This window comes from Ictidomys tridecemlineatus, chromosome 3 (genome assembly GCF_052094955.1).
Source record: "Ictidomys tridecemlineatus isolate mIctTri1 chromosome 3, mIctTri1.hap1, whole genome shotgun sequence".
Classification (NCBI taxonomy): Eukaryota; Metazoa; Chordata; class Mammalia; order Rodentia; family Sciuridae; genus Ictidomys; species Ictidomys tridecemlineatus.
The window spans coordinates 44,080,672-44,098,640 of record NC_135479.1 but is presented as its reverse complement, the minus strand read 5'-3'; the positions used below and the strand labels follow the sequence as shown (position 1 = coordinate 44,098,640).

The window sequence follows — 17,969 nt, the reverse complement described above, 5'->3', positions numbered from 1 at the left end:
ATAGCAGGCACCAGAGAGGGAGAAGCACAAACTAGAGGGAGATACAGCTCCTGCCATGCATGTCTGGCCCAGTGCGGGGAGGGAGGGACTCCATCTTCAGGGCCGGGAGCTGCCTGGGGTTGTAAGGTATGCCAGGATAGGGGTTTGGGGGGACTACAATGTTGGAACGAAAGGGAAAGGTCCACCAGCCAAGATCTTTTCAAGGCAGCCTCCACTCCTGTCAAATAAGGTGTCCCTCAGGAACATGGGCCCAGCAGTGGTCTAAAGGACAAATGGGACAAGGTGCCAGGAACCCACATTAATGAGCCTGTTATTTGTCCAGGGAGGGACTCCTGGTCATTTAGGTCAACATTCCAGAGGCCAGGCTATCAGGGCAATAGAGCTGGCCATCATGACCCTCAGGCAGAGTGAATCCAGGACAATAGACCCCTCAGGGGCCAGAAGGAGGGAGATGGGGTGGGGGAGCTCTCGACTTCTGCCCCGGCAGGCTCCTGACCCACGTTCTCCCAGAGCTCCCTCCAGCTCTGCAGAGTAATTAAAACCAGAAGCAGCTCTCTGCGGGCTGACAAAGGACCCTTGTTCCAGGGCTCCTCGCTCACACTGTACTCTGGGCCTGACCCTGCCAAGCCTAGGCGAGACATGTCTAGGACAAGCCCAGAGCTGCTCTGCCCTAGGCACCGCAGGCAGTGAGGACCCCCAGGCTTGACTTCCCCAGTCACTCTGAGGTGGTCCCATCAAAGCTGGGTCTGACTCCCTCAGTATAAGAAAAAGGATGGCCTCTCAGTCAGAGGTCCCAACACAGGGCCCACAGACTGCTGACAGACTTAGGAAGGGGGCCGTTGGACAAGCTGGACCCACACTGTCTGAAGGAAGGTGGGGGGACAGGGGACCTGAACCTGCCAGCTTAGGGCAAAGGGACTTCGCCATTAAACAAGTACTGACTCTGTGCCAGGCCCCATGGCAAGGGCTTCAGGACTCTCACATTAGAGGAAACTGAGGCTCAGAGAGGTAAAGCCACTCAACCTGTTCCCCCAACTAATGAATGGAATAAGCAAAACTTGAAGCCCCTGCTCTGACTGTCCTCAAGGCCCTTCAGTGCTGGCTGAATAATAAAAATTCTCTCATGGTTTCTTTACTAGATGGTGGAATCCTGTCCATTCTTTGGACTCACAGCACTGTGCCTATCATTTAGAGGGCGTTCAAAAACCATAAGTGACATGAATAAACCAGTGAAAGGCCTGGAGATGCATGTCACAGCTCTATCCATCTCATTCAGGTACATTATATTCTTTGAGCCTCAGTATAATGTGGTGGTAGCTGGGTGCAGTGACACATGCCTATAATCCCAGTGGCTCGGGAGGCTGAGGCAGGAGGATCACGAATTCAAAGCAGCCTCAGCAACTTAGTAAGGCCCTAAACAACTCAGCAAGACCCTGTCTCTCCATAAAAATATAAAAAAGGGCTGGGAATGTGGCTCAGTTGTTAAGTGCCCCTGGATTCAATCCTTGGTACCAAAAAAAAAAAAAAAAAAAAAGAATAATGTGGTGGTGAAGAATGGGAATAATTATCCCATTTAATAGATAAGGAAACGGAGGCTTCAAGAGCTCAAGAGACACTGTCCTTCAGTTTGGATTGCTCTTCCCACAGCATCAGGGTCACTGCACTTCCACACACAATATATCTAAATCACTGGCCACTGGACAAGAGGCCCTGGGAAAGAGTCAAGGAGCCAGGGATGCCTTCCTGGAGGAGAGAAGGCCAGAGGATGCTGACATTACAAGGTTCCTAGTGATCAGTTGTGCCTTGGGGCCATGGGGCCCTGCTGTTTTATTATGGCCAGGGGGTGATGAACAGTGTATGGGGGAGGGGGACCTGGGTCTGGAGAGGAGGCTAGGAAATCTTCATCCCAGAGATAAGCTTTTTTTTTTTTTCTTACCTAAAACCATGAAGGTCTAAGATGTTATTATTTAATAATAACGTTATGAAGAACTCAGGAGTTATTATTTAACGGGCACAGAATCCAGTGAGGAAGATAACGAGGTCCGGAGAGGACTACTGATGAAGATCATCCCACAATGTGAACAGACTTAATGCCATTGGGCTGTACACCTGAAAACTTTGAAAGTGGTAAATTCTGTGTTGTGTATATTTTACCACAATTAAAAAAAAAAAAGAATAAAAAGTTAGAGGGTCTAGATATGGTCAGATTTGTCAACGGGGCTCCACAGACATCCCCAGTCCTGGAGGCCAGGGGTGTAGCCTTCGTGACCTCCTCCCAAGTATGGTTTATAATAGCTCCGATTTCTCACAAGCTTCCAAGTGGCCTGGTTAAGAATGTCAAAGAAATCCTCCCTGGCCTGCCTATTAACCTTAAGACACAGGCTCCAAGCTCCGGGAGGGAAGGGAACAGAGCGGGAGGCAGCCCATCAGCTGGAACTTGGCAATCGGGGGTGAGGGCAAGTTACCACCCAGGACAGGACAGCGGCATGTCCTTCTTGGCCTGGAATGCTGTCCTTTCCCACTCCGGGGTCTTGAGCACGCCTATGCTCAAGCAGGGCTGCCAGGACAGGCTCGCTATGGGAAAGCATAGCTCCACACAGGGGAGTCAGGTGACGTGGGGCAGACCTCAGGCTCCGGGTGGAGGCAGGGAATAGGAGGGTGGGGGTGAGGGGGCAAAGGCACAAAAGTGCTCCCCTGGCTTAGGCAGCTCCTGGGTCTCAGACTCCTCTCCAGTCTGAGGTCAGGGGTAGAAACCGAGCTGTGGGGCCCCTGAGGGAAAGCTCTCCTCTCTGGCCTAGCCAGCCAAGAAGGGTTGGACCCTGGGAATATGCTAATCAGTCAGCAGGCTGGTCCCAGTTGGGGACAGCACATCTGGAGCCTGGGGCAGCCTGGTTGGAAATAGACTAGGATAAACATTCGGGAGTCCCCTGGGAGCAGGAAGCCAAAGCAGGCAGCAGCGGGGGCTGGGGGGAGTCCTGGATGAGTTGTAACCCTGCCAGACCAGACCGGGCTGGGGGTGGGGCAGCAAGGAGAGGGTGAACAGTGGGGCCACCTGGACTGAGAATCCACAGGTAATGACCCCCTTGGGTCTGGAAAGAAAAGGAGATCTCCTGAGCCTGAAGAAGAGAAAGGGACTAGGCTGGTGGGACCTCTCACTAAATCTGCAGTGACAAAGGACAGACCCCTGAGAGTCACAGATGGACACCCAAATCCTTCTCTATCCCATCTAGGATCATTTCCAAGCACGACCAGCTTTGGGTGGGAGTCGGGGTGCGTTCCCCGAGTTTGGAACCTTCTCTCAACCACTAATGAGATGGGACTGGCCATGTCACTCACCCTTTCTCGTCTTGCTTTCCTTCTCTCTAAAAGACAGGACTAGATTCCTGCCGGGTCTCAAACCCTTCAGATCTTCTGTATTCATTCCTTCACCTCCCCTCCTTCTTGAAAAGCTCACAACCTCCCTGCTTAGAGCCAGCTGGGCTCTTCAGTTTCCTAGGCTGCTCCCTGCACATTCCCGACCTTTCCATCCCTTCTACCACTCCAGAGCCTGCCCACCTTGCTAGAAGAACACAGTCTAAAGACGGCAGTTACTGTGCAGGCCGTTTTATAAAATGCTTGATAGTACCCTAGAAATAAGAGGGTTTATGATAATATTCCACAAAAACAGGGAAAAAATACACACTGTGATTAAAACTATATAAAAATGTATATATCCAAGGAAGGAAAAAGTCACAAATAAAATGGGTGTTCCAGAGGAGCAGGAGTGGGATGGTTTGTGACTATGTTTCGAGTTGCTTTACTATGATTGCGATTTTCTTTATGATACAAACACTGCCTTTGGAATCAAAAGATCTGGTTTTCTGAGATCCCTTTTGTCCCACCTCTGCCTCAAAGCCTCCCTACCTCCAGCCCTCGATGACCTTTCCCTCTTTGAATTCCTGGGGCCTGAGTTCTCATCTATTACTTAACGGAAGCAGTGGGAGGCTGGTAGCACCTTGTGAGGGACTCTGGAGCTGGTGGCTCCCCAGGTTCAAGTCCTGGCCCTCCTACCCCAGCCACGCGAGTGACCTTGGACAGGTTGCATCAACTTTCCATGCTGCCTCGCATTTCTCATCTTTATCATCATGCTGACATTCCCGACCCACAGGTACTATGAAGATGCCCTGAGATCAGAGAGTGAGCACTGAGCACAGGGCGGGGCTCTTTGTAAGTGCAGATGGGATCATTGCTGTTGGCATCACTGGCTCTCCAGTTGACATATACAGAGTGCGTTCCTCAAGGCCAGGACCTGCACCCTGAGGCCCACTGCAGGTGCACGATAAATCCTCCTCCCTTTGCTCTTTCCTATGCATTCTAACTTCAGGTGCACTAGGCAGAAATGTTCCCAGTCCAGACGGGACAATAATCCAGGCAAAGGCAGACTGAGCTCTCCTTATGCCATAAAAAAGGATCCTGGGGCAGAACACTCTGGCTGTTCTGCCACTAGCCAAGTCAGGGCCCTTCAAGTACGCTGGAAAATTTCCTTCCTCCTCCTTATCTCTTTCTATATATTTATTTATTTTTGAGGCAGGGTCTCACTATATTGCCTAGGCTAGTCTCAAACTGGTGGGCTCAAGAGATCCTCCTGCCTCACGTTCCCCAGTAGATGGGATTACAGGTGTGTGCCAGTGCACCCAGCGTTAGGTTTCTTGATGAAGACCCGAGGGAAGAGGACATGGCACAGAGGAGAGAGCATGGCCTTCCCTGTATACATAAGCAGAGATGCCTTGGCTAAGATTCTTAACTTCGGTGTCTTGGTGTCCTTATCTGTGAAATGGGGAAGACAGAAAGGTCGGTTTCTTTGCGGAGCTATTGCAAAGACCACATGAGACAACATTTGGAAACAGGCTTTCAAGAGCACAAATGCCAAACACACATGTTGGTGATTAGAACTGCCATTTATCTGTCACTAAACACTGCCCACCCCTGCCTCCCACTCTGGATTCCATGACCCATTGCCACATCAAGCAAAGCCAGAGAGGGCCACTCATCATAGGAGCAAATGCATGGAGCTCAGACAGTAGGATCCCTCTGGCTGGGCTGAGTGGGAGGGGGCCTAGAAAGAAGGGCAGCCATAGAAGTGGGCCTCTTCTCCCCGCCTTTCCTGCAGTATCCCCGAGAACTCGGCTGTACCACGAGGCTGCCTCCAGCTCCATCCTCAATACCTGCCGAAGGGGAGCAGGCCTGTGCTCCAGGGACGGTGCCAGTTCCTTTCTTGGACACCAGGCAGGAAGAGAGGTGGGATGAGCTGTGGGAACAGGTTGTTCTGTGGCTCTGTGGGGCCTGGCCACGTGGGAACAGCTCGGTGCAGACTATCCATCCAGCCCAACATCCTTGTTGGTTCTGAGGGCAGTCACAGGGCTGGACTTTATGGGCTATGGCACACCTCAGGGAGGTACCTCCTTCCCTGAATCATAGGGGGCTGGTGAGATGGCTCTGTGGCTGCGGCCAAAGGGCTGTGTTGGGAGTTAGGGGGAGCGAAGCACAAAGGGATTTCAAAGTCCGCTGGCTCTGAACTGTCCGCTTATGGGCTCAGGTCAGCTGGCAGCAGGAAGGTTTATGTTTCTTTTAATATCAACTCCCAGGCATTTAACATTCCTCGAAGCTTAAACACAGAAACATTTTCCTTAGCAGACTGTGCTTTCTGCTCTGCCAAACATAACCTGGCTGCTTCCCCCTCCCCCACTGCCTCCATCTGCTCCTGTCTCCAAGATGCAATGATTTATGGTGTGCTTCTCCTGGGCCTGTGAGCTGAGCGGGAGGGAGGGACGTGGCAGGCTGAAGTCCAGATGGGAGATTACCACCTCCGTGCCCTGGACTCTGAGCTCTAGAGAGGTCGTGGGTCACGGTACCCACTGAGCTGACAGCCCTGGATACCCTTTCTACTCTTCCATTCCATAGCACTGATGGAGGCTGCTCATGTCTCTTGGATGGGTGTCCCTTGGAGGCTGGATAGCCCATCCTAGAATTCCTTCCCCGCCTGTCCCTCTGGCCCAGCCCAGGGATGTGGAGATGGGGCTCCCACTGCTTATCCCTGCAGAGTAGTTTCTGGGGACTAGATTTAGAGAGCTTTCTCGCTTTATCCCTAATTCCCGAATAATGAAAGACTGGCTTCTGGTTGCCTAGCAGCGCTGTCTCCCTGGCGACGGTGCTGAGGATCAGGGTGTAGGTCCCATAACATCAGGAAGGGACGTGCTCAGGAACATGGGTGGCATAAGGCAGATGGCTAGGCCTCTACTAAATAGTGCCATCCCCCTGAGACAGGAGTGGGGGAGTGGGAGACCCACACAGGTCCTAGTGCCACCAAGAATACCCAGTTGAGGATCAGATACCAAATTTCAGCTTCGACATGCATCAGAGAAAAAACACTTTCTGCAAAAAAAAGCCTCACCCTATCATATAGCCTATACCCCGTCACATGGGGGCAATTGTTAAGAGACCAGGAGCACCCAATGCTCAGGCCTCCCTATGTATCAGTTATCATTTCCCTTGATTTCATAGTCACAGTATCGATTCCCACTTGAATCATAAGCATGAGGTAACACAAGGTGCCAGACAGGAGTGTGGAAAACTCCACACTGAGTGTTATCTGTTCCCCAAGCTTAGTTCTCCTGACAGATAAGTAGATAGCAGCCATCTTCAAAGCTGAAAAAAATGTTCTAGACATGCAAGGTGCAAGCAAGGACTTTTTCCTTATATACATTTTCAGGGCATCAAGAAACAGAGCAGAGCCAGGTGTGGTGGTGCATACCTATAATCCCAGCAACTCAGGAGGCTAAGATACGAGGACTGCCAGTTAGAGACCAGCCTTAGCCACTTAGTGAGGCCCTAAGCAACTCAGCAAGACTCTGTCTCAAAATAAAAAGGGCTGGGGATCTGGCTCTGTGATTAAGTGCCCCTGGGTTCAATCTCCAGGACCAAAAAAGAGAAACAGTCTGATTGAGGATCTGCCTCTACTGAAACCCAAAGTATCTTTCCTAAGTTGGTGACTCCCAAAACTCAGTTGAAGATAGTCCAGCAACTCTAGCAACAAGTCAGAGACCAGCCCCAGGAACCAGTAGGATCCAAGCCCTTCTGGTAGAATAACAAGCGCTTGGGGAATGTGCCTCATTCCTATCCGGCATCTATAGCAGAATTGCTCATCACAGAGGATTCTCCCGCCCCCCCCATGCTCATGACGCAACCTCAGAATCCTTCTCAATATCGTGTTTTGGAAAAAGCCACCAACAGACTGAAAATGGAGTGTGAAAACTGTCATTCCTCAGTTCCATCTGCAGAAGTATGAATGAGTCTGTAGTAGTCCCACAGGTACCTGGATGCTCAGTAAGAAGCCGTCTCTAGGAAGCATGAACCACCACCTTGGGGAATTTTTTTCGAACCAGCTTTGAACTAAAGTCACAAAAAGCCAAGCACCTTAATCAAGAAGACAAGACCAGAAGACGCCTTCTCAATGGGCACCACAATGCCTGGCAGCTCCCCAGGCCTTGCCCCGGGGCCCTGGACTCTCACCTGGATCTGCCCTTTGCCCATGATCTTGTCCACGATCTCATTGTTGTCCTTGTTGACCTTGGTCTTGTCATAGCACTTCTCATAGCACAAGATCCTCAGGGATTGAGAACCCTCCAGCTCGATTTCAAACTCCTGGGGAAAGACGGGACAGAGGGTCTTCAACCTCAGAAGCGGGGGGGGGGGGGCACAGGGCTCCTTGGCAGGTGTGGGCCTCAGCTTTGCAAGGCTGAGGGTGAGCGGGGCCCAGGAGGAGCATATCACAAGACATGGAGGAGTGTCCCATATTCTGGAGCTCCCAGAGACCTCCACATCCCCGATGAAGTGGAGTTTGGGGGCCAGATCTGAAACTCTGGTGTCTGACACCTAATCGGAAGCCAGATGAACAGGGGATGGGAGGGATGGGTTAGGGAGACAGAGCTGGTCCAACCAACAGGCAATGGCCACCCCTCCCCTCCAACAGATAGGTCATGAACACAGTGATTAGGATGGGCATGCTCGGTGACACAGAGGAATCCCTATAGGGACACCAGCCTCCTCCACTCACCTCATCCCACTTGGGCTCTGTTGTGTCCCGGAACACCCTGGTTTTGGCTTTACTGACAAAATAGCCAAAGGAATCCACCTCCAGGGTACAGTACAGGTCTGCAAGGAGAAGGGCAGACAAGACACACCAAGTGAGGCCCAAGAGGCCCGGGAACAGGGCTGGGGCAAGGGTAGTGGTGGTAAGGCCCTTGAGGGGACAATGCATCTGTCCCTTCCAGAGGCCCCTTCAGAAATGCTCTAAAACAGAGAGCTTGGGCTTAGGTGTCAGAAGGCTTAGAAATATTGCTGCAGCACCTAATAATACCGGGGCCACCCTGGAAAGTCCCTTGAGCCCTTTGAGCCTCATCTTCCCTGTGTGTGAAGTGGGGATGAGTCAGTGACCACAGAGGGATGCCAGAGAATCAGGGCAGATAATGGGCCATAAAAGGCTTTGAACACGCCACGGCCCTGTCCACACGCTGGCTGTGTTCTCCTTTCCTCCAGGTACACAGTAGGTGCTCTGTAAATTAAGAGTGTCACTCAGCCTTTCTGAGCTCCTAGTTTCCAAGGATCAAGGAGACCTGGTTCCTGCCTTCAAAGATATCAGTGGGGGAGGCCGAATTAGAAGTGACAAAACAGCATGACAGGTGCTGTAAACACAGTTTGCCCTGAACTGATGGGGACACAGAGGGGGAGGTCAGTTCTCCCCGGCAATGCCTGAGTGGCTGTTCGTGAGCCGATGACAGAAGCTCTGAAAGGGGTCTGCAGGGAGAGGGACAAGGGCAGATGTCACCTTCCAGAGGAAAGGGGCAGGCTGAGGAGAGGAGCCAGGAGCCCCGGGTTTCCGATTCTGTGTAATATTAAGTCCTTTTAGACCTGTTTCCTCACCTGGTAAATGGGTAAGAACTATAAGCTGTCTGACTCACAGATTCCTGGGTAAAAAGTAGATAAATTGGACAAGTATAGTTTATGAAATATTAAACAGGTTTAGTATTACTAAATCTACAGTTCTGTTCATCTCCAGACTTAGGGGATGGGAATAGAAAAGGGATGGGTGCTGGCACATGCATACATGGTCACCTTTGAGTCCACTCTCAGGTCAGTGTTAACAAGTGTGACTCCCATTTATGGAGAAGGAAGCTGAGGGTCAGAGAGGTTAAGAAACTTGCCCAAGGCCACATGGCTTGGAATTGGCAGAGATGGGGTTGAAGTCCAGGTGTTTGCAGCTCCAGGGTTCAGATACCTGGAATGAGGACTTGGGGAGAAGAGATCTCCCTGCCAAGAGGAGCTGGTTCCTGGGGTTTGGGGGAATGCCCCACATCTCCAGGCATACTAGCTGGACTCCAGCCTGCACAGAGCATAGCAGAGCAGAGCAGAGCAGAGCAGAGCAGAGCAGAGCAGGTGGGCAGTCCCACACCATGGGACTTTTTATAAAAGATGAACAGTGGCCACCCAACTTCTTCCTAGGGCAGGTAGTCAGGAGCACTTACTAGCTGATTGTTTAAACCCCTTGGCAGAGTGAACGATGACATGGAGGAAGCCATAGAGTCCTGGAGACTCATCGTCTGCAAGAGAGAAAAGCCCCCAGGGTAGGGGTTGTTGAGAAGCTCACCCCCAACTCTGTCCCAGGCTGGTGGAAAAGCTGCTGACCCAGGGAGATGCAGCCAGGTGGTCTGACAGCACCACCTGGTGGTTGGCTAAAGAGTTTGCAAATCCCATTGCTTCCTCCAACCCGAGCTGCACCAGGTCTCAGTGCCAGGCTGTTTCCCCCTGGGCTCAGTCCAAACCTACACCCGTGGGCCAGATATTTAATACTATTCTCCAGGGCTACTTTCCCTTCCTCTGAATCCTGCTTACTCCATGGCCGCCCTCCTAGTTTAACCTTTCAAAGGGAAAACTAATTTGATCAGTCACTCTGCTAATGGAAGAGGGAAGGCTCAGTTCTGACCCCTGCTTGGGACACAGGGGTCCCTAGTTGATCCAAATAGACCAAGAGAAGCTGGCCCTCAAAACCACTTTCAGAGAGTGAATGCTTTCCCAGAACCATGGGCAGCCAGAACCCACCTGCTTTGGGCCAGTTTCTAACCTTGAGAGCACTTGCCTCTGCTCAAAAACCTTCCCCAGGTCCCCCCCCCCCCATTTGCATCACATCTGAACTCCCTTGATTAGCATTTAAGGCCTTCCAAGATCCAGACCCTGGAAACTTCTGGGCTTATTTCTCATATTCTACCCTCTCCGTCCATCATCGTCCTCCCACCCCTCGGGCTTCAGCCTTTGGCTTCCACTATGGGACGGTCTCAGAAACTCCACGCCATCCCAGTGCCCCAGGGTGCCAGATCCTTCTCTCACAACTGAGAGGGCTGAGGAGGACCTGGGGGCTCCATAGAGAGTGATCCCCATTTAAGATCTCTAGGTACCTAGCAATAGAATCGCCCCAGCAGAGTTAACCAGAGATCAGACATCGGTAGCCATGGTCCTTACAGAAGGACACAGCAATGCCCTGGGGATTTGCACCTGCTATTTGGGCCACCTCAGTTTCCAGATCTTACCATCTTTATTGCTGGTGACAGGAATGTTGTGTACAGTCCTAAGCTTGAAACAGGATCCCGTGAGTACCTGGAGCTCCACTGAGCTCAGGACGAAGGCCTGGAGATCTGCAAGAGGAAGCAAGGGAGGAAGGGGCATCAGCACAGGTTCACTAGGACCTGCTGCTCTTCCTTGGGGGCTGCCACGGGAAAACAAACAGCTTAGTTCTAGGGGTGGAGTTGGTCCTGGGGAGGTAAAGACTTGGAGACATTCACATGGGCCCAGTTGTGAGTGCTGTCAGAGGCCCAGGTATGTGTGTATAAGAGTAAGGGCAAGCGCAAGTGAGATGGCAGAACCCTGAGCTCTGGGTCTAGGTCTATCACCAACTCATCGTATGCCTTAAGTGAATCGCTTGAATTCTTTGGGCTTTCGTTGATCAGAAACATGAATTAAGTGCCAACTCTCCTGGCATCTTACAGGATGGCTGTGAGGACTGAAGAAGAGCTACATGACATGAAAATGTTTGGAAATGCGAACACACAGCAGGACGGGACTTTACCCTTCTTCTGTAGTTTCTGGATCGCTTCTCTCCACTCTGACCTCTCGTAGTCCGAGGATAGTAAGAACAGGTAGCTCTGAAGAGAGATGAGAATTCAGTGGGGTGACCACAGTCAGGCCAAGCATATTCCCAGATTCTGGGGCTCCCAGTCAAGCTTTTCACCCACACCCCCCTGAGCTTAGAGGAGGCAGCTGGGAGGTGGAGGGGGTGGGGGTGCTCCTTTCTGGGAAGCCAGGTGACGGGAATGACAGTGCTATTGGTGGCCAGCAGAGGGCACTGGTTCCACACCTTTGTAGGAGAGAGTGTTCAGGGCTGGTACCACAGCAGCCTCATTGGAAAGTGGGGGGCCCAGGAGCCATGGAGAGTGGGCTGCCCTGGACCAAGAAAAGGGGCTATCTCTGTCCCAACTCCACCCTTCCTGACCTTTCCATTCCGATTGTGGATCCGAAACGGGATTGTGGGGGAATTGAGCAGCAGTAAGAACTCATTCTCAAACATCTTCTTTTTGAGGCGCTCGATGGCCCGGCTCTGCCCTTTGTTGGCTTTCTGTAGGGGACGAAGCACAGATGGTTTCCCTCACGCTCAGTCCCCACTGAGCCCTCAGCAGCTCTAAGCACAACATCCCCCCGCTCCATGTATTAATCACGATTTTTAAAATTTTTTCTATATTTTATGGTGCTTTGGCAGCTCGGGGGGCCTAGCTAGGTGAGGAGAAGCCACTCCTCCCAGGGCTGGCCAACTCCTAAGGTCGTAGACGACTCCCCCAAACCAACCACCAGAATCCAAATCCCCAGCCACCCCTCAAAGGCCTCTCACCCATCAAGCCAGTACTTCCTCTGTCCTAAATTATCAAGGTCAGGGACTAGAGACCACCCCAAGGCCTGAACCCCCCAACGTAATTTGAAATCGGCAATGCTAAGTTGTTCCCCCACCCTGCCCTCCTTCCACAGAAACCTAAATAATGCGGTGGCACCGTGACCCGTGTTTTCCGCTTCTGCCTCCTGATGACCCTGAGGCCTCCCCCTGTGTAGTGTGGTAGACCCCTTCTCTAGGGAACTGTAAGTAATAAAAATATCTCAGGGGCATCAGACTCTCTGCATTGTTTTAAAAATTTTTTCTTTTAATATTCTTTTAGTTGTCAATGGACCTTTATTTTATTTATAAAATATATGCAGTGCTGAGAATCAAACCCAGGGCCTCACACGTGCCAGGCAAGTGCTCCACTACTGAGCCACAACCCCAGCCCTGCATTGTTTTTTGATCACCTCTATAAATTAAATCCTGGGTACAATAGAGTCACCCTGCTTTAAAAACCTCAGCTATGTCATACGAGGTGGCACATGCCTGTAATCCCAGTGGCTTGGGAGGCTGAGGCAGGAGGAGGATAGCAAGTTCAAGGCCAGACACAGCAACTTAGTGAGATCCTATCTCAAAATAAAAATAAAAAGGGCTGGGGGTGGATCTCAGTTTTTGAGCACCCTTGGGTACAAGTCCCAGCACTGGGGGGAAAACATAATAAAATGCATAAGTATACTTGTATCTTTACATATATACCTTTAAAAATATATCTATACACACACGCGCATGTGTACGTGTACATTTTGCAGAGCTGCCTTCTCCACTGGATGAGGAGCTCTGTCAGGTGTCTGGGATGCTCCTTGTAGCTAGTGGGGCTCAGTAGGCATGGGCTTGACTGAGCAAAAGCCTACATCTGCACACTTTAGGCAGGAGGAAGGCATAAGACCTGCCAGCCCCCGGGCCTGGGAAGAAACATGCATGCAGGCTGCCCCTGGAGTGGAGATGATGGGCAGCAGCAGATGGGGAAGGAGGTGTCACTGCAGCAGGCCGAGGCCCAGCCCTGACGGAGGAGGACACCTGTGCTTGCCAGAGCACTTCCTCTGGGCAGATGTACCCCACTGCCTTCAATCCTAGCACACTCCCCTGTCCCAAATACCCCTATAACTGTGGTCTTCTTTTCCTTGTTCAAAGAGAGAGATCTGAGTTGAAAGGATCCTTAGAGGTCATTTGGTTACTTATTTATCAACAGTTAATACATGAAGCACCTACTGACTACATGCTAAGTACTAGGGGCACAGAACTAGAGAAAACAACCCACTTACTGGTGTTCAAATTTTAGGGAGGAAGAAATAAAGCTGACCAAGCTGTTATAGTCAACACCAGTGAAGCAAAACCAGCCAGGACTGGGAGCAGGGCACCTAACCCGGATTATGGTGAAGGTGGACACTGGAGAAGGCTTTCCAGAGGAGGCGAGGTCTAAGCCAAACCTGGATGGAGGAGGAAGAGACCAGGCCAACCAAAGCACTCCATGCCCTACCTTCTGGTCACTGGGAAGCCTCCATCAATGTCCTTTCCTTTAGCCACTGTTTTCAAGTGTAAGAATTTAAGGCTATACATTTTCCTCTAAACAGTGCTTTGGTTGTATCCTCTGGGTTTTAACATGTGCAACTCCCATTTTCGTGTTGTTCTAAATAGTGCAGAGTTTCTTTTTTTGATTCTGTAAATTAAAAGTTTTAACTTTCCAGTCATTCAACTAATATTCTAGCCTTTGACTTCAAATTTTACAGCAGTGTGGTCTATGGGTGTTACCTGTAGGCTATTGTTTTTAAACTGAAATTTCCCTTGTGGCTTAATTGTGCGCGGTGCACACACACATGCACAGGCATGCTGTGGATTGAATCTGGGGTACTTTATCACTGAGCCACATTCTCAGGCCCTTTTTATTTGAGGTAGGGTCTCTAAGTTGCTAAGGGCCTTGCTAAGTTGCTGAGACTGACCTCAAAATTGTTATCTTCTTGCCTCAGCCTCCTGAGTTGCTGGGATTATGGTTGTGCACAACCACACCCAGCTCTTGTGACTTAATATAGGATAAATATTTATGAATGTGCTATATGTGACAAGAATCTCAGCACTCTGTCAAGGCACAAGCTTCTATGCATTTTTAGACCAAACATGTTAATTGTGGCACTGAGGTCCCTTCTCTCCCTGTTTATTTGCCTACTGGATCTGTCAGTCCTTAAGAGATCTCCCAGGCCTTTTCTCTTACATAAATCCTGCTTTTCCTTAAGAAGTCCTCCTTTTTCTTCCCTTCTCTACTGTGTCTACTATGTTCAACAAAAACTGTTCTCCCATAATTCAACCCACTAAATTCTGAGCACTCACTCCTTGGCCTTCCCACTATCTGCTCAGAGCTGATCTGCCTTAGTCTGGGGCTTTCTCTTATCACAGACACAGAGGGCTCCAACTCTTGTGTCCTGCCTCCCTTAGCAGATCCTCAAACCTCACAACTGCCCCTCTCTGTCCCCCATCCCCAGCACCCCCAGCTCAAAGGGACCCAGTCAAAATTGTCCCAAAGCTCAGCTGCCAGGTGCTCCTCACCTCTTTCTGGATTTCACTCTTGAGGGCAGAGATCTTCATTTTCATGTCCTCTAGCTCATGGTCTGGGAAGGGGTGCACGTGGGGGCTGGCCTCGGACTCCTCGGGGGATGGGAACACTAAGTCGGCCAGGGGGATGTACCACTTACAGTCATACTGCTGGTGCTTCCTGCAAACAAGCCCAGAGGGAGACGTGAGCCACAGGGAAGCTGGCTCTTCAGTCCTGAACCACTGGGCCCAGAACCAAAAAATGACCCAAGCGGGATCTACTGAGAACTCTGCAGAGGTAAGAATGATCGCAGCTGGAGGAGCTAGATCAGGAAACACACGCATCGACCAGTGGCAGTCAGATCTGGGGTCGGCCAAGCAGTGAGGGTTCCTCACTTTGTCGAGTCTTCAGATCCAGTAGGGCTGGTGTTTTTAAATATCCCAAGTCACTTGTTTATTAAGAAAAACAAAATCCTTATTGGTTAGACTTATACTTTCCTATTCCCCATCCAATACGCTTTTCTCCCTTCTAGCCCATCTAGCCTTAGGCTCAAAGTCATTTTCCTTTAGGGTAAATGTGGGATACCAAGATGTTATTCTAGATGCCAACTCTGATTAACAGGAGGTCACACAGGGTACTGGATTAAAGATTATAAAGCTACATCCAAGCCTAGTGAGAAAGAGCAACATGGTTGATTCATAATGTCTGCAATGGGCAAAGGACTCAGGCAGAGGTACGTACGCTGATTATTGCCATCTCTGCTTTAGAACTATCTCGAAGGTGATCTAGTTCCAGGGAGTCATGCCCTTTATTGAAACTCATGAAGATCTTTCCTTCTCTGACTTACTCCAGAACTTTAGATTTGTACCTCTCATTCCAGTTCCTGATTGCTGCAGTGAGCATATGGCTTATCTACCTCTATACTGCACAGCAGTGTACTTGGCACATAGTAGGTGATACATAAATGCAGGTGGACGAATATGTGGATAAATACTAAAGAACCTTTCTTGCTCAAGGCCCGGTGCAGACCCACACTACTGAGATGGAGGTAGAATGGAGTTTTCAGTTTCCATTAGGGTTCAAATCCCATCTCCTCCACTTCTAGTGATCTTGGGCAACTTAGTAACCTTCTCTAGGATTTTCATCTGTGAGACAGGAATAATAATAAACATTTTGTGGCATTGTTGGGAAGATCAGAAATCATGTATTCAAAGCATTTGTCACAGCACCTGGCATGGCATAAGCCCTCGATAAATAGTGGCAGATTTAATGAATATTCACAGAATTGCAGTTAGCAAAAAATTTAGAGATGTCTAATAAAAGGAGAAGGCTTAAGTAAATTATGGCATATCCACTTGTAACATCATACAGGAAAGTATAATGATGATTATGAAAATCAGGCAGCAACGGGGAAAATGCTTATGACGTGAAATAGATGAAGCAGAGCCCCAAATTGGGCATTCACTCTGATTACAATTATATGAAAGAAAAAAAACAAAACATAATGATATTTTAAAAACTGGGAAGGAAATATAGCTGCAGGAGACAGGGGCTTATGTTCGTGGGCCTGACAGCTCTTTTCTATATGTCCTTATATTATCTTTATAATTTAAAGCATGATTTTTAGAAAAAGGCTCTGTAGTGAAATAAAATTAATTAATATACTTTTTATAAAGAAAAAAAACACACACACAGATTACCCAAGGTTGCTGAGGGCTCTACAAGAGCCAAGGGTCTGGTTCCCCCCACTGTGACCCTGGACCCCCTTCCGCACACTCACCCTGCAGAGGTCTTCTTCAGCTTGGCGCACAGCAGGACATCTGTAAAGAGGAAGACATGCCGCAGCTTCCGGGAGCTCTCCGACATTTCCACCAGGAAGCCGTCCTTCACCAGCTGCCGCGTCTGAAGGAGATGGCACCCCCCACCCCCAGCCTGCTCAGAGGTGGATACAGCTGAGGGCCCAGGCTGCACTGGGGACATGGCCCTGCTAGGGAGGGCAGAAAGGAAGGGCTGTATTACCTAATGGTTAAGAGCACTGGCTTTGGAATCCTGAGCTTGAACCCCAGATTTTGCCACTTCTCAGCTGTGACCCCAAGCAAGTTCCCTGGCTTCCCATATCTCAGATTTACCGCTGTACCAGGAGGAGAATGTTATCTACCTGATAAATCAAGATGGTGCATAGGAAATAGCATGGTGCCTGGCACTTAGAACGTGATTGACAAATGGTGGCTTCCCCACAGCTCTCAACTAGGATGGACCCTAGTTCAGAATGACCTGGTTTCTCTAGCCTGAGCCAAGAACATCCTTCATCCTCAAAGAGCCTCCTAATTGAGTCTGAGAAGTTGATCTATTTTCAGTTCAACCCTGACCTGCAGACCACTCGGGCCTGTTTCCACTACTTCTCAGTGGATTCATGAATCTCCCTTCGTGGATGGGAGATGCTGGGTTTCCCTCAGTGGGGCTGTGGCAGTCCTAGAGTCACCTCTTAGAGTTTCCTCCCTCTCACCCTCAGAGCCAGTGGGCTTCTCTGGAGCTGTCGCATCCTAGCCTAGCCTCCCCCATGTGCACGACACACCGTGTGACCTACATATGCTGCAAGATGTGGGTGAACATGTTGAAAGGATACAATTAAGACGACCTGAAATTGATGGTGCTCTAAGCAATCTGGAGATTTCTGAGCTATCCCCAGAGTACAACAAACTCATGATATTCTGGGGCGTTGCAAACCAGGGCTGGGAACTGCACACAGAGATAGTTCCATGCCCCGTTAGTCATGCTCCAGACCCTGTCCCTCATTACTTCTCTTCCCAGGAGACACTGGAGGCTCATAAATGTAACAAAGGAGCATAAACCCAGTCAGCCTTCACTCCTAAATGCCATTTAATTACCTCTATTGGACAGGAAGCATGGTATCTAGGCCAGGATGCTGACCCATGAGGGTCACCGTCCCTCCGATTCTTCACATTGCTTCCCCTCACTGGGCTACCTTTCCATCAAGAAGGGTCCCCAGGAGAGCTGCTGTGCCAATCTAGGCACCCACAGGGAGCATCTCAGCAGCCTGGGCGATCTCAGAAATCATTGAGGCCAGTGTGTTCAGCTGCCGGCTCATCCCCAGCTCCAGCCTACCTGCTGTGCAGGCCGAGCTGAAGCTGCTCACAGTTTCTGTTCCCTAACCCTCCAGGGAGAGCAGCATACCAGAGGGGTTGTTTGCACCTGGAGGGCCCCTTCTCTGGTATGGGGCACAATGCTGAGGCTTATAGCCAGATAGCTTCAATCCTGTTCTGACTCTAATGGCTGAGGGACCTCATGCCAGACCTGGAGAGACTCTCCAGGTTTCAATTTCCGCTTCTGCCTCCCTGGGTTATCCTGGGGATTAATGAGACACTGGACTTAATGCTATTTAGACCAAGGTCTGAAATGCTACAGGTAATG

At 50.2% G+C, this 17,969-nt stretch overlaps 1 protein-coding gene across 4 annotated transcripts in view; it reads right to left on the bottom strand.

Moving 5' to 3' along the window:
* The window catches only part of Abr (ABR activator of RhoGEF and GTPase), a 190,832-nt gene that overhangs the window by 31,129 nt on the left and 141,734 nt on the right, over positions 1–17,969 (bottom strand). For all 4 annotated transcript variants that reach the window (XM_005327876.5, XM_021728141.3, XM_013359810.4 and 1 more), the window contains 8 exons: positions 16,318–16,439; positions 14,552–14,717; positions 11,579–11,701; positions 11,156–11,231; positions 10,620–10,724; positions 9,561–9,635; positions 8,093–8,190; positions 7,549–7,680 (listed from right to left, as the gene is read on the bottom strand). In XM_005327876.5, coding sequence (XP_005327933.3) covers positions 7,549–7,680; positions 8,093–8,190; positions 9,561–9,635; positions 10,620–10,724; positions 11,156–11,231; positions 11,579–11,701; positions 14,552–14,717; positions 16,318–16,439 — 897 coding nt within the window. The remainder of the gene's footprint in view (positions 1–7,548; positions 7,681–8,092; positions 8,191–9,560; positions 9,636–10,619; positions 10,725–11,155; positions 11,232–11,578; positions 11,702–14,551; positions 14,718–16,317; positions 16,440–17,969) is intronic.